This window comes from Camelus ferus, chromosome 6, assembly GCF_009834535.1.
Source record: "Camelus ferus isolate YT-003-E chromosome 6, BCGSAC_Cfer_1.0, whole genome shotgun sequence".
NCBI classification, from domain to species: Eukaryota; Metazoa; Chordata; class Mammalia; order Artiodactyla; family Camelidae; genus Camelus; species Camelus ferus.
The window spans coordinates 4,669,142-4,684,457 of NC_045701.1; the positions used below are offsets into that span (position 1 = coordinate 4,669,142).

Consider the following 15,316-nt stretch of genomic DNA (forward strand, 5'->3'; position numbering starts at 1 on the left):
TGGTTAAGTTTTATTTCTTAAATGCAAAGATTCTTAGTTTTAAATCTCTATTTGACAGTAAAATACTTTGTATTTTGGTTGGATATATAGATAACTGAATGTAAAAGGTGAAAATTGGAAACCTATCTTTCTATGTTTTTCTTTTTAGATACTTTATAGGAAGTAGCATTTTGATTTTAGGCATGGCACGTGAATTCCCTCTTAATTTATAAAATTGATGATTTTATTTTATTGAATGTAGCTTAGAATATCATGTCTAGAAAATATCTGTGGTTTTCCATTGAAGTCTTATCTGTCCTAAGGCTACCATAAGAGTTTCAGTAGTGAAATCTTAAAAACCTTTCAAGTGAGGTCACATGTTTTATTAGAAAGGATCCTGGACTAAGGCATAAAAAGATTTAGATTTTAGTATTGGCTCTGCTTCTAACTTGGCTGTGTGGTCTTGAGCAAGTCTCTTGTAGCTTCTTAAAGCCTTAGTTTCTTCTGGCAAGATTGGAATTGGACAGAATACCTTGAGGGCCCGTCCTCTGGCTGTGACAGCTGGATTGAGACAAGTGCTCAGGTTACAGCTGTCAGGATGTTAATTAGACTTTATCTGGAGCCATTCCAGGCTTATTTCTGCTTTTCTAAGGCATCTCAGAATTTGCTAAGGTTTACTCTATTTGTATTAGGTGAGTTGGTGTTATTTTATTTTGGATGTTTGCATCTGTGTTCGTAACTGATTTTTTCCCATAATTTTCCCTTTTCATGCTATTCTTGCATCATTTTTGCTACCACAGTTATACTAATCTCATAGCATCAGTTTTGAATCTTCCCTCCCTTTGAAATAATTTGTGTAATTTAGGGGTCATCTCTTCTTAAAGGTTAGAAGACTTCATCTATAAAACTATCTGGCCCCGGTGTTTTTTGTAGGTAGATTTGGCCGTTAATTTTATCTCTCTCTCTCTCTTTTTTTTTTTTTCCAGTGATTATAGTTCTCTTTCAGCTTTTTGTTTTTTTCTCAAATCCATTTTGGAAATTGATATTTTTTCAGAAAATGTGATTTTGTTGTTTTTCAAGTTTATTGACACAAAGTTGTGTATAATATTCACTCATGGTTTTAAAAAATCTCTAATGTATCTGTGGTTATATACTCTTTTATTTTAAATTTTAAAATTTATGCCATCTTTTTTTCTGGATTATTTTTATTAGAGATTTGTCCATTTTACTAGTGTTTTCAAATAACCAGTTTTGGGATTTGTTGGTCTTTTCTTTTTTTCTTTTATGATTTCATTGATAGCTATCCTTATCTTTATGGCTAAGTGTAGTTTTATTTTTTTTTTTTAAACGAAGAACTTTTAAAAACAAATGTATAAAGAGAAACTATGGGTCTGTATCTTAGTGCAGGACAATCTGAATTCAGGCCTTAAAAGTGTTAGACAGTACTAAGTGCCATTTTACTAGATCAACTCTTGTTTTGATTTTGGAGAGATGAATTACCTCAGTTACTCAGTCTTATGGTGAAATTTGATCTGGATAATGAAAAGGAGAAATAGAATCCCTTGGGATAATTCTGCCATATACTATTTCACTGTTTATCTTAAAATTGGTAACTTTACAAACGAAAATTTTATTTGATAGCAGTCGTATTTGAATATATTTTAAATTAGCCTAGTAAAGAGAATATATACGGAAAGTATTATAATTTGTGTTTTCATTATAAAATTACTTTTGCCTCAGTATCTTATTGCCGTGCAGTAGAAATGAAAAAACTTGAAAGTCTTGGATGTCAGATAAATTACTAATGATTTTGTCTTCAGGAGGGCCGGAACTGATTGATCCTGCTGGTGTGCCGTTACCTCAGCCAGCCCAGTCCTGGGTGTGGCTTGTGGATCTGGAAAGAACAATTGCTCTTCTTATTGGGCGATGTCTTGGTGGCATGCTTCAGGGTTCCCCTGTGTCTCCAGAGGAACAGGACACGGCATATTGGATGAAAACACCACTTTTTAGTGATGGTGTAGAAATGGACATCCCTCAGTTAGGTAATGTGCTTCTCTGCATTTAGAATACATGCTCGTGTTTGCACCTCAGTTGGAGATTTCTCTTAATCTGGGTTTGCTGAATGGAGAACTGATAGAAAACAAATTCAGCATTTGCAGAGTAGGGGATCTGAGACTCAGAAAAACAGTTAATCCTGCAGCATTGTATAGTGAAAAGAGCCCCTGAGTTAGGGAAATGTAGGTCTGTTTCCACTATGTCATTATTTGTTACTCATCGTGAGCAAGTCATCTAAGTAATAAAAATGGGAAAATGCTCGACTTCTTGTGTTCTGGGGCTTGGAGGTTATGAAACTGCTTCATAGAATGTAAAGCTCTGGAAGGTTACTTACCATAACTTACCAGAGGTTCACGTCATCAACGCCTCTCAGATGTGAGTGCCGACCCCTTCTGCTCCCAGTCTGTCCTGTTTTCATGCTGATGCTACCTTGTGTGATTCCTCCCCACTTTTTGCTCCCCAATTGTGGTATTTTTCTTCTCCATTTATGGTATTTCAGGGTTTCCTTTCCTGCCTCATCTCCCATTTGCCTACTTTACTAGTAGGCTGGCTCTCAGGCTGTCTGAACTTGAGGATTTCTCCAGTTCCTCAACAGATGATCTAGTTGTTTTATCTAGGGTTGGTCCTTTAATGTTTCTGGGCCTCTAATTTCACTCCTTAAAATAATGAGTTACATTAGAAGCCTTGGTCTCATTAGACCTTAAATTTATTATTTCTCTGTTAAGAGAAAGAGACTCAGAGAGTGTCTAAGCAGGAAAGTCTGAAAGAAACCTCAATCTAAGAGAATCTCAATCAAGAGGGAAAACAAAAATTAGAAACCGAGATGAAAGTCACAAAGATTCTGCTTTGGAGTTGGAGGGTTGGAGAGTAGGAGTGAGAGCTGTTGAAGATTTTCATCCTTTTCCAAATAGAAATGTATATTCAGTTTCATTTATGAACCAGAAAATGATTTTGGCCATGGCTGAGGAATGTTAGACTGTACTTAGGAACCTTTGTATAAAAAAAGTAAAATCATAGTTTTTCAAGGGGTATTTAACATCATAAAGTTGGTTCCAGTGCTATCAGTGTTTAACTCTGTATTAGTCCCAAATATCCTCCTGAGGACGAAAGTGTTTGTATCTCTGTCCTCCTCATATTTCTGTTATATCTACTGAATTCAGTACCTGGCCTTTGGTCTGAATAAGATCAATTTCAGTCTTAATGTTATTTTTCAGTTTTTAAATTATATCATGAAACTATTAAAATGTTGCATTTTATGTTTAAATACTTACATATACTAGGAAAAAATGTAAATATATGAAAATTCAGTTATTTGGGTTAAATTGACTTTGGATATTAGCCCAAGAACCTATTGCATAGAGAACTATTTTGTTTGCTTTTTAAATGGAAAATGAATTCTGAATGCCGTTGAAAAGTTAGGAACCACCTGAACAAATGTAAATATTAATTGAGAAACTATTCATGTAGGTATCAATATCTTTGATCTCTCATGAATCATACTTAAGTGATTATTTTCCCCAAGACTAGAAAAAAGAAAAAAATCTTGTCTAGTCTCTTTCCCAATGGTCTCATGTTTCTCAACGAGAATATCATTCCACTGTGAACAAGAGATTTCTTTGTTAGACAAGACTGTGCTGCGCATGCAGGATGTTTAGCTTCGCTGGCCCCTCTTTACCGTAATGCCAGAACTCTTCCCTCGAGTGCTACATTGGGTCACGTACCCTTCTGGAGGGGATGGAAGGAGTGATACTGCCTCCAACTGAGAAGCATTAAAGGACTTTACCTTTGTAGCATCTACTTAAAATGGTTTGAAATAGATCATTTCATGTGCATTATGTAAATATGGTAAGATTTTATTTGTAGCACCAGAATTTATGAGGCTTGATATCGATAACTTGAGTAAATTTTTTTTTTTTAGATAAGTGTATGAGTTGCCTATTGGAAGTAGCTCTTTCGGGAAATGAAGAACAGAAGCCTTTTGATTACAAATTGCGGCCTGAAATTGCTGTCTATGTAGACTTGGCTTTGGGTTGTTCAAAAGAGCCTGCTCGAAGCCTTTGGATCAGCATGCAGGATTATGCTGTTAGTAAAGGTAAGATGAAGAGGATAAAGGGGTAAATATGTAGATATCTCATAATATGACAAATATGTATGTAATATGTGAAATAGAAAGTTACAGGGGCCACCTTATTACTTTTTTATACAAAAGGGAATTTTACAGATAACATTTTAAAAGAAGTTTCTTTTTCCTCTTTGTGGAAAATACCCTGTGTATTTTTTTATATGCATGTATCCCACTTGAAGAAAATTCGCTGTGGGAAAATTGAGGTTTATATGAAAGATAAATCCAGAGGCAACATTTTTCTGAAGGATTCTGTACAGTGTAAATGGATCTAGTGGAAGAGTCTGTTTAATGAATCCCTTGGCAAGCCCTCGTATAAGAACAGAAGGGATGTGTATGGAAGTCTGAGCTCTGGGCCTGGTCATTTTCCTCCTCTGTACAATGCTTGCCCATTTTAGAGTGCTGGTGAAGATATAATTTGAAATACGGTGTTCTATTAAGTACAGTAGTAAAGTGTTTTGCAGATATGTAGTGGTATTTCAATTTCTAATATTATTTGATTACTAAAATTAATTTTATGTCCAAGTTTTCAAAGGATATACCTGGTTTCTTTTTAGCACCCATGTTTTCCATTATTAACAAAGACCTGGATTTTTCAGAATCACATACACCTAGTTGTCTTTCTCTGTTACACTTTCTTATCTTATCTCTATTTCTTTGGGTTTTCTTCCTTCTGTGATAAAAATAGTAAAAAAAAGTTCCATTTTGTGTAAGAAAAATGAGAAGAAAACACCAGTGAGCTGATACCTTTGAAAGTTTAATCTCATCCAATTTGTCATTCATTCATGTATTCATTCTATCGTGTTGAGTCCCACCAGTGGTAGAAAAGGATGATAATGGAGGAGGAAAAAAAAGTTTACTTTCTAAGTTGAATTTTCTGATATTCTCATATTTGTATCATTTTCTAGGAATGTGCAGTTAGATTTTCTTTTAAATAATATTGTCACTTATTACATTGCAGTGAGAACTTTTAAAAAATACATATAAACATAAGATGAATAAAAACTCACTGTATGGCTTTGTTTGCTTTATACCTGAATAGTGGGAACAATAAGTAGTGCTTCGAATGAAATGACCATAACTTTAATCAGGGTGTTGTAAAAGGACACATTACTTTAAAAATTGCATAGGAGGGTAATACCTGCTAAATTTGAAACACTGCAAAGGTTACTTTAGCTTGCTTTTAAATTGAATATTAGCCTTCTTGAAATGGAGTCTTGTTTGATTTTAAATCATAGCAGTTCTCAGAATAGCAAGCAGTCCCTTGAAACAGATGATCTCTCAAGAATGTAATGTTCAGAAATTTGTACTGTTATTTTAGGATTCTTTGTGGGCTGTAAGATTTTCTTAAAATCTGGTATGTTTATATTCATTTTTTCACCAGTAAAAATGGTAAATCTGAATTTATTTTTTTATCTAGGCCTACAGAAATGCCTGGAAAACCAAGCTGTAACATTTTTATCTCTTAAAATAGGGGTTTTAGGAAAGGATTAAGAATAAATAAAGTTAACATGGGGCTTAATATTTTCCAAGGGTGTTTTTTGTTTGTTTGGTTTTGTTTTTAAGTAGCATGGTAAATCTGTCAAAGTAACAGAGTCTAGCAGACGTTCGGGAGTAGGGAAAACAAATAAGCCTCCCATCCCCACTTGAAATCTGCTGAATGTGCTGCATTTTTAAAGTACAGTGCTGGTATGCTGATTAACATGGAGCTAAAGAGAGCAGCTGACTAGTTCTCATCATCCTAAGGCTGTGATTTGAATTTTCAGTTGCATGTACTCACCTCTGTCCAAATGTTGTTTCCTTTCTTACCCACTGAAATATACAAGTATTCACAGTATCTACTTTATGGCTTCAAATACCAGTCATGCACATACTTGACTAGTCTACTCCATATCTCCACTAGGATGTCTAGTAGAGAGTGTTCAGAACCACACTGCTGATTCCAGATACCTATCTCCCAGAGTGTTCTTCTTGTGGTCTTCTCTCAGTAAATGCCAGTCACATTCTAAATACGTTTGTTGTCATCCTTGACTTCTCTCATTTTCACATCTGACCCATCAACAGATTCTTTCAGCTCTGCCTTCAAAATACGTATGGAGTCTGATCACTTCTCACTACCTCCACTGCTACTACTTTGGTCTGAGCTACCATCATTGCTCACCTGAATTACTACACTAATTACTTCTGCTGTTGCTGTCCTTGTAGAAAGTTCTCTACTTGGCAGTTAGAGTGAGCCCTTTAGGGCACAAATCACATCATGCCATATCTCTGTTCAAAGCTTTCTAATGGACCTTCCCATTTCCCTCAGAGTAGAACCTAGAGGACTTTCAATGGCCTGCAAGGCCTCAGGTGATCTGGCCCCCAGACAGCTTTCTACTGTCTCCCACCGCTCCTGCACATGCACACTTTGCTTTGGTCACACTGGCCTCCTTGCACTCACCTCAGGGCCTCTGGACCTCTCTGCTAAACTGTAGCCTTCTCAGAGACCTTCCCAAACCAGCCTATGTAAAATAGTAAACCCTCATAGTACAGTATTCCCTGTTGTCCTTACCCTGCTTTATTTTTCTCCATAGCAATTATCTGTCATATTAATGTTTTTGTTTATTGTCTCCCCCTAACCCCCACCTCCCAACTAGAATATAAGTTCCATGTAAGATCTGGGGCTCAGTTTTGTTCATTGCTGTGTCCCTAACACAGTATGCAGGATCTAGTAGGTGCATTTGTTAAATAACTACTTAGGAAAATGATAAAATTCAGGTGTTTGATTACTAAAGCTATTAAAATTACCTCTGAACTGTTTTCTGTTAAATGTCAGTGCATCATTTTTATTTTCAGATTGGGACAGTGCAACTTTAAGTAATGAATCACTCCTGGACACTGTGTCTAGATTTGTTCTCGCAGCTCTTCTGAAACACACAAATTTACTCAGTCAAGCATGTGGAGAAAGCCGGCAAGTAACTTAAAACTATCCTCAGACAAATATTTGCTCTCATGATGTTAGAAATTAGGTAACTTTTCTATTTTGGTTCTTTATTTAGATATCAACCTGGTAAAAGCTTATCAGAAGTGTACCGCTGTGTGTACAAAGTTCGAAGTCGTTTGCTTGCTTGCAAGAACCTTGAACTTATTCAGACCAGGTCATCATCAAGAGACAGATGGGTAAAGTTGGAAATCAGTTAATTTCTATGTTTTTCTGCAAGTTGTGAGATACACCACCATATTGGTTTGTGTGAGGGAAAAAAAATTGTGCCTTAATTATTGCAGATGTTCAATAAATGTCAAATAGTTCTTTTTCTAGTGAAAAAATTGCATGAGTAAGCGACTGGGGGTTTATTTAACCCCACATTTATCAAGTATGATATGGCTGCTAAGAAAGTTTGTATATTCTTAGGCTGAACAAATAACAACAAATTGAATTGTCCAAACCATATGAAATATTATTCCTTTTTTTTATTCTGATCAGACCACATTTGAATTATCTTATTTGATCTGTAGTGCTATAACTTATAAGGGTTATTAGCAAACTACTTTGGATTGGTGAGGGTCTGAAAATCTTCTTATACAAAAACTGAAAAGTGTCAAAAATGTCTAGCTTAGAGAAGGAAAACAAAGGGGAGCTGCATGATAGCTGCTTTAGAAATACTTAAAGGGCTTCCATGTAGGAGAGAAATAAATGTGTTCCTTGTTATTCCAGAGGGCACAGGTAGGACCAAAGGGTAACATCTGAATGGAGAATCATTGTTAGCTGAAAATATGGAAAAAAGCTTTCTAATAATTAGAATTGTCTACCACTAAAGATAAAGATTATGAACTTCTATTAAGGATGTTCCAGAAGTAATTCTTGCAACAAAAATGAGATGATTTCTAAAGTGCTTGGTAATTCTGATAACATGATCCTGTAATTATGAGTATAGCCTGATACATCACCTTCGGAACTGCTTGCTTTGAAACTTCATGCTTGAGATGCTTTGCACTCCATTATTTAGATCGTTAGGTTTTAAAAACCAAACTATCTCTACATTTGTATTATAGTATTCTTTTGGCTTTCACTGATTTAATATTTGTGGATCTGGCTATTTGTTAGTGACCTTGAAAGTCCATGAAGTGTATTAATTTACCATTTTGTTGAGGCTCAAATTTTTGAAACTCACACATTATGGCAATAAATACTTACAGATTGTGTGAGTCTGACTGCCTAGTATCCCCATCCGGCCACGAATAACAAAATAACTTTTAGTATGCATCTTAGGAAATCATTAAGAAATTTGTGGGAGAAATAATATACTGTTATGGTATTTGTGACTCTCTTAGCACCTGTTGTAAGGACTCTTTTCTCTGGATGACTGCTAGGTAGCATAGCCACCATGGGAAATAAAATTAACATTGTCCTTACCAGATTTCTAATTTTTGGTTTCTTCAGGAGCAAACAAAGTAAAGAAAAAAATTAAAGACAATACTGTTTATATAATTGAAATATTCTAAGAGAGTAGAACTTAAATGTTCTCACCACAAAAGATAAAAAAATGCTGTTTTGCTTGAAAATAGAATTCTTAAACATTTATTTTTTTTTTTAACATTTTTTATTGAGTTATAGTCATTTTACAATGGTGTGTCAAATTACCATGTAGAGCACAATTTTTCAGTTATATACATGAATATCCATGTATTCATTGTCACATTTTTTTTTGCTGTGAGCTACCACAAGATCTTGTATATATTTCCCTGTGCTATACAGTATAATCTTGCTTATCTATTCTGCATATGCCTGTCAGTATCTACAAATTTTGAAATCCCAGTCTGTCCCTTCCCACCCCCTGCCCCCTTGGCAACCACAAGTTTGTATTCTATGTCTGAGTCTGTTTCAGTTTTGTATTTATGTTCATTTAAAAATTTTTTTTAGATTCCACATATGAGAGATCTCATATGGTATTTTTCTTTCTCTTTCTGGCTTACTTCACTTAGAATGACATTCTCCAGGAACATCCATGTTGCTGCAAATGGCGTTATGTTGTTGGTTTTTATGGCTGAATAGTATTCCATTGTGTAAAATATACCACATCTTCTTTATCCAGTCATCTATTGATGGACATTTAGGCTGTTTCCATGTCTTGGCTATTGTAAATAGTGCTGCTATGAATATTGGGGTGCAGGTGTCTTTTTGAAGTAGGGTTCCTTCTGGATATATGCCCAGGAGTGGGATTCCTGGGTCATATGGTAAGTCTATTCCTAGTCTTTTGAGGAATCTCCATACTGTTTTTCACAGTGGCTGCACCAACTTGCATTCCCACCAGCAGTGTAGGAGGGTTCCCTTTTTCTCCACAGCCTCTCCAGCATTTGTCATTTGTGGACTTTTGAATGATGGCCATTCTGGCTGGTGTGAGGTGATACCTACCTCATTGTAGTTTTGATTTGCATTTCTGGGATAATTAGTGATATTGAGTGTTTTTTCATGTGCCTATTGCTCATTTGTATTTCTTCCTCGGAGAATTGCTTGTTTAGGTCTTCTGCCCATTTTTGGATTGGGTTGTTTGCTTTTTTTTTTTTCTTATTATGTCGTATGAGCTGCTTATATATTCTGGAGATCAAGCCTTTGTCAGTTTCATCGTTTGAAAAAATTTTCTCCCATTCCGTAGGTTGTCGTTTTGTTTTACTTATGGTTTCCTTTGCTGTGTAGAAGCTTGAAAGTTTAATTAGGTCCCATTTGTTTATTCTTGCTTTTATTTCTATTGCTTGGATAGACTGCCCCAGGAGAACATTTTTGAGATGTATGTGAGATAATGTTTTGCCTATATTTTCTTCTAGGAGGTTTATTGTATCTTGTCTTATGTTTAAGTCTTTGAGGCATTTTGAGTTTATTTTTGTGTATGGTGTAAGAGAGTGTTCTAGCTTCATTGATTTACATGCTGCTGTCCAGTTTTTCCAACACCATTTGCTGAAAAGACTGTCTTTATTCCATTGTATATTCTTGCCTCCTTTATCGAAGATTAGTTGACCAAAAGTTTGTGGGTTCATTTCTGGGTTCTCTATTCTGTTCCGTTGGTCCATATGTCTGTTTTTGTATCAATACCATGCTGTCTTGATTACTGTAGCTCTTTAGTGTGGGTTCTGATCATCGTGGGTTTTGTCCAGCAAAAGTCCCACCGTGCAAGAACGAAATTACTCAAGACTTTATGAAGTCAAGAGAGTGAGAGGGAGCTGGAGACCAACTCCCCGAGCTCCTCCAAAGCTCTTGTATTTATTGAGAATAGTCAAACAAAAGAATCAAAGTGAAATACATCATAGGAATAAAGGGCGTGGTATACGTGCAGGGATGCAGGTCAGCAGTTTCAGTTCATGAAAAATAGAAACATTATAATCTTGATTTATACTTAGAAGGTTACAATATTGATAGTACAAGCAATTATTTTTAGCCTCAAACAATCATGAGCAAGGTTACAGTGTTCTGAATAACTGATAACGAAAACCCAGACCACCACAGAGTCTCCACACTATGATCAAAAATCATCTAAGCATGTGAAGCAGCCCACCTATTCCCAGCTAAGGGCTAAGTCACAGTTTTCTGTGAGCAAGAGCAGCCTACACTATCCACCTACGCCTGATAAGCAAAGCATGTCCTGCCGGTTAGGGCAAGGGATGAATTATGGTTTTCCATAAGCACAAGCAGCCCTGAATCTATGACCTCTAGCTAAGCAAAGCGAGCAAAGCATGTCTCTGCTTTTTATGGCAAAGAGACAGTTTGTAGCAGTTTTCTGCAGGCAAAGCAGCTTCAAGGCAACTAAGCTAAGTTCCATTGATAAAGTGGTGACTGGTATTGAGAGTTCAGTCTTTTTTGCTTTTAGACGTTTTACTTTGTATTAGCAGTATAATGACAAATATAGAAAGCATTGGTTTTGATTATACATTTTTTATGTATTTACATAAAGGTGAAAATACATAAAGGTGAGAATATGATTTGGTAAAAGCAATTATTACAATATCAAAGTTTGTTAACCCAAGTTTGTGCTCCCACACTGTAGTATTGTCTGAAGTCTGGGAGAATTATTCCTTCAGCCTCTTTCTTTTTCTTCAGTAATACTTCGGCAATTCTAGGTCTTTTGTGGTTCCATATAAATTTTATTATGATTTGTTCTAGTTTTGTGAAATATGTCCTGGGTAATTCGATAGGGATTGCATTAAATCTGTCATACAGAGTAATAACAACACACACAACTTGAAGTGGCTAACTGGAATCAAATTTCATGTTCTTTAATTACCTTTTATACTTGGTGTCATACTCAATTCATTTTAAGTTGTAGCTCTGGTTAGGAGTTTATAGCTGAATAGCAATATATATGAATCAATTTATAGTGTGACATTTTAATCAAAATACTGAGGAAGAGAGCATAGTTGGGTGTCTCTGTAGTGTATTTTGTGTGCATACATTCTTTCTAATCTTTACAAATTTATCCAGTGTATCTTTTGGGTTTTTGTAGTAAAATTCATGTGTTATTATTGTTAGCATTATTTTCCATGATAGAAATCAAGGTCTTAATGGAGTTTTTCAGAATTTTAGAAAAATATATTTAGTGTAGCTCTGATCGTTTGTTTAAGATCTCAGAAAATCAAGACTCTGCAGATGTTGAGCCTCAGGAGCATTCATTTACCCGGACCATTGATGAGGAAGCTGAAATGGAAGAACAGGCTGAACGAGAACGGGAAGAGGGGCACCCGGAGCCGGAGGATGAGGAGGAAGAGCGGGAGCACGAAGTGATGACAGCTGGCAGTGAGTACACCCATCCTACTTTACAGATACACACATGGCACTCTTTTTGGTAGCGCAGATGACTGGAGAAAAGAAAGGCAAACGTTTCTTTACAGTTTTTCTGAAAGGATCTGATGTTCTGTGGTGATCTGAACTTACATTAGCTAACATTTCAGCTCTTAAAACTGTGCTAGTTCCATTCTGAAGCTATTGGGTTGCATGTTTTGGGCTGAAAAGCTCTGGAAGCAGGCTTTTGGAAACAGTGCCTCTTGCACTGAGTCTCATTCATGAAATGATGCCCGTGGTTCATTGGATAGGGTCATTCAAAGTACGTTCCCTGGAGGGTACCAAGTTGTCCACTGGCCTGGCTGCCCCCTGGGTGGTGAGGAAGAGAGCCCTTTCTATGCCTGTTAGGGGAGCCCAATTACTTTCCATATGTAGAACTTTTAAAATGATAAATTTCACCCAATAACTGACTGCACTGCTGTTTTCAGTAGGGAACAAGAATATTATTGGCTAAGTGAACAACATTTTTCCTATTTTTATATTCCAAGGCTACAGATAGTTTTTAAATGTAATCATTCAGATGTTTAAAGAGAAATATCAAAGCTTTTAAACATTCGTTAGTATCTTTTGAGTGATTTCAAGTTAAAATGTATATTCACTTTGTAGCCTAAAACATTATGGCCAGCTATGCATTTGATATTGGGATTGTCTGTGTATTTCGATCAATTTGACACTTACTTATTATTGACTTATTTAACTTATTTGTGTTCTGCATACTTCTAAAAATGATTTTCAGGTGGCTCAAAACAAGACCAAAACCCATTAGAACAAGAGGAAAGAGACAAGGTCCAAATGGAGAAAAGGGAATTGGAGATGAAGAGGGAGAGAATAATTATATTTTTAAAACCTAGGCTGAGGGAACTTTTGCAGATGAGCTTAAGACTTAGTTTAGAAATTCCTGAAAGCAAAGACCAAAGGGGAAACACAGTAACAAAATATAACCTTCAATTATAGAAAAATGAATTACAATAGTTACCTGGGGAGTAATAATCTTTAAACCTAGTTAGCACTTTTGAGTACTGTTTTTTATGCTGGGCACTGTGTCAAATGCTTTATATAGAATCCTCTCAGTCTTATGAGATGATTTTAGTATTACCCTATTCTAAAGGTGAACAAACTGAGGTTTAAGGAGACAAACCTCCTTAACTCCTGTGCCTAGGGCCAGAGTTAGTAGCAGCTGGAATTAGAACCAGGTCTGCCCCAAATTCCAGTAGTCATTCTCTTGATTACTTTGACTGATTTCCAGCTCTGGACTCTGGATTTGTTGCTTTGATTTTTCATAGAAATAAGGGTCTTTCAACAACAAAATGAGTATATTGTAATAATAATAGTTTGAAATATACACATCCTTTTTTAAAGATTATTCTTCCATATTGACAGATGAATCTAGTATTTTACTAACTTACTTGCCTGAGTTCCCATTAAGAATACCATCTTCACTCCAAATTTGAGCAAAAAATTATTTTCATATTGTGAAATAGCTACCCCTGCATCAGAACCTTGTTAAACCCACTGACTTGTGAACTGGGAAGGGCTGGCATTGGACATTCCTGGTGATTGCCATTTGACTCTGGAGGCAATCTTGACCATATATCATAACCAGATTGTGTGCCAGCAAAGACTTTTAATGGTTGTGCTTATTTTTTAATGTGTTCAGAATACCACAAAGTGGAAGTGTTAGGGATTATATGGACTTTGGAAGGGAAAGGGGACTTTTCATTATAACTAATACAACTTAAATTTTGTCTGTTTATTTTGAAACCTGACAGTTTTCAAACCAAGGTCATGAACATTTCAGAAATAGGTGCCTAGTTATTTTTATTTAACCCAGTGCTTCTCAAACTTCAGCGGCCTTCATAATCAGCTGGAGGACTGGCTCCAACACAGATTGCAACCTCCAAGCCTAGAGCTTCTGATTCTGAAGGTCTGGGGTGGGCCCAACAATTTTAATTTCTAACGAGCGCCCAGATAATGTTGGTGCTGCTGTTCTGGGACCACACTTAGAAAACCACTGATTTAACTCATAAAAGCACAAATAGAATTAACCAAATCTAAATTCTATAAAGGTATGAGTATTTCCTATTGTAATTTTTATGAAAAGTTTAATAATATACATGTATTTTTTATATAATTTGAATTTAGTTACTACGCTGTATTTAATGCCTAAAAGTAATTTTTCCCTCTTTCGATAAGTTTTTGGTCCAAACTTTTTGACTATTTTTATTGTTATTTTCTTTGCTCTTCTCTCCCCATGTGTTAAGACCTTGTTTTTGTGTTGCATGTTACAGAAATCTTTCAGTGTTTCCTCTCAGCCCGTGAAGTAGCTCGTAGCCGAGATCGAGATAGAATGAACAGTGGGGCAGGGTCTGGGGCTCGAGCTGACGATCAACCTCCTCAGTCTCAGCAAGAGCGAAGGGTCAGCACAGACCTTCCCGAGGGTCAGGATGTGTACACTGCTGCCTGCAACTCCGTGATCCATCGATGTGCCCTGTTAATATTAGGAGTAAGTCCTGTGATCGATGAGCTTCAGAGGCGAAGGGAAGAAGGACAGTTGCAGCAGCCTTCCACAAGTGCCTCTGAAGGAGGTGCACTTATGACCAGGTGGGACTGACTAGAGTCTTAAAACACTTCTCTCCTCCTATGCGTTGAAATGGTTAATTCTCAAAATTTATGGTATTCTGAAATTAACAGACATGGAGGAGGAAATATAAATTGATATGGATGAATTTAAAGTAATGTGAAGAGTGATACTAATTCAGTCTGGAATATAAATTTCTGATTTAATGAGTAGGCACAATTTTTCATACATATAAACAACAGTAGCTGAGAAACATATGAAGTTATTTGCATATCTCTGTGATTTAGTGGCATGGAAGTTTTTCTGATGTAATTGATAAGGACTTGGTGCTTAGACCTAAGAGTCAGGATTTTCCAGCAACAAACATAATTACTCCTCACTGTGTGTTTTATCTCTGCTGCTAGTTCCATTCAATTTTATGTTCACTAACAGTCCCAAATCGAAAAACTTTTCTTTGTGCATGTGAGACAGGAGTGAAAGTCTTACTGCAGAGAGCCGGCTAGTCCACGCAAGTCCAAATTATAGACTGATCAAATCGAGGAGTGAATCTGATTTGTCTCAGCCTGAATCAGATGAAGAGGGTTACGCACTGGTAGGTATACCTAGATTCAGTAAAGAAGTATTTTTTTTTATAGATACACAAGGCTTTGATTAGAGTAAGTAATGCACATTTGTTTTAGACATACAAAAATTTTTTTAAAATGAGGTAACTCTGTTGCATAGACATTTATCATTTGTATGTTAATGACTCTCAGATTTCTATCTTTAGTTCTGA

The 15,316-nt window shown here is 36.1% G+C and overlaps 1 protein-coding gene across 10 annotated transcripts in view; it reads left to right on the plus strand.

The window, feature by feature from the left end:
* The window catches only part of HERC1 (HECT and RLD domain containing E3 ubiquitin protein ligase family member 1), a 174,669-nt gene that overhangs the window by 72,277 nt on the left and 87,076 nt on the right, over nucleotides 1-15,316 (plus strand). For all 10 annotated transcript variants that reach the window (XM_032480983.1, XM_032480982.1, XM_032480981.1 and 7 more), the window contains 7 exons: nucleotides 1,800-2,021; nucleotides 3,953-4,126; nucleotides 6,992-7,106; nucleotides 7,195-7,315; nucleotides 11,747-11,918; nucleotides 14,252-14,564; nucleotides 15,013-15,133. In XM_032480983.1, coding sequence (XP_032336874.1) covers nucleotides 1,800-2,021; nucleotides 3,953-4,126; nucleotides 6,992-7,106; nucleotides 7,195-7,315; nucleotides 11,747-11,918; nucleotides 14,252-14,564; nucleotides 15,013-15,133 — 1,238 coding nt within the window. The remainder of the gene's footprint in view (nucleotides 1-1,799; nucleotides 2,022-3,952; nucleotides 4,127-6,991; nucleotides 7,107-7,194; nucleotides 7,316-11,746; nucleotides 11,919-14,251; nucleotides 14,565-15,012; nucleotides 15,134-15,316) is intronic.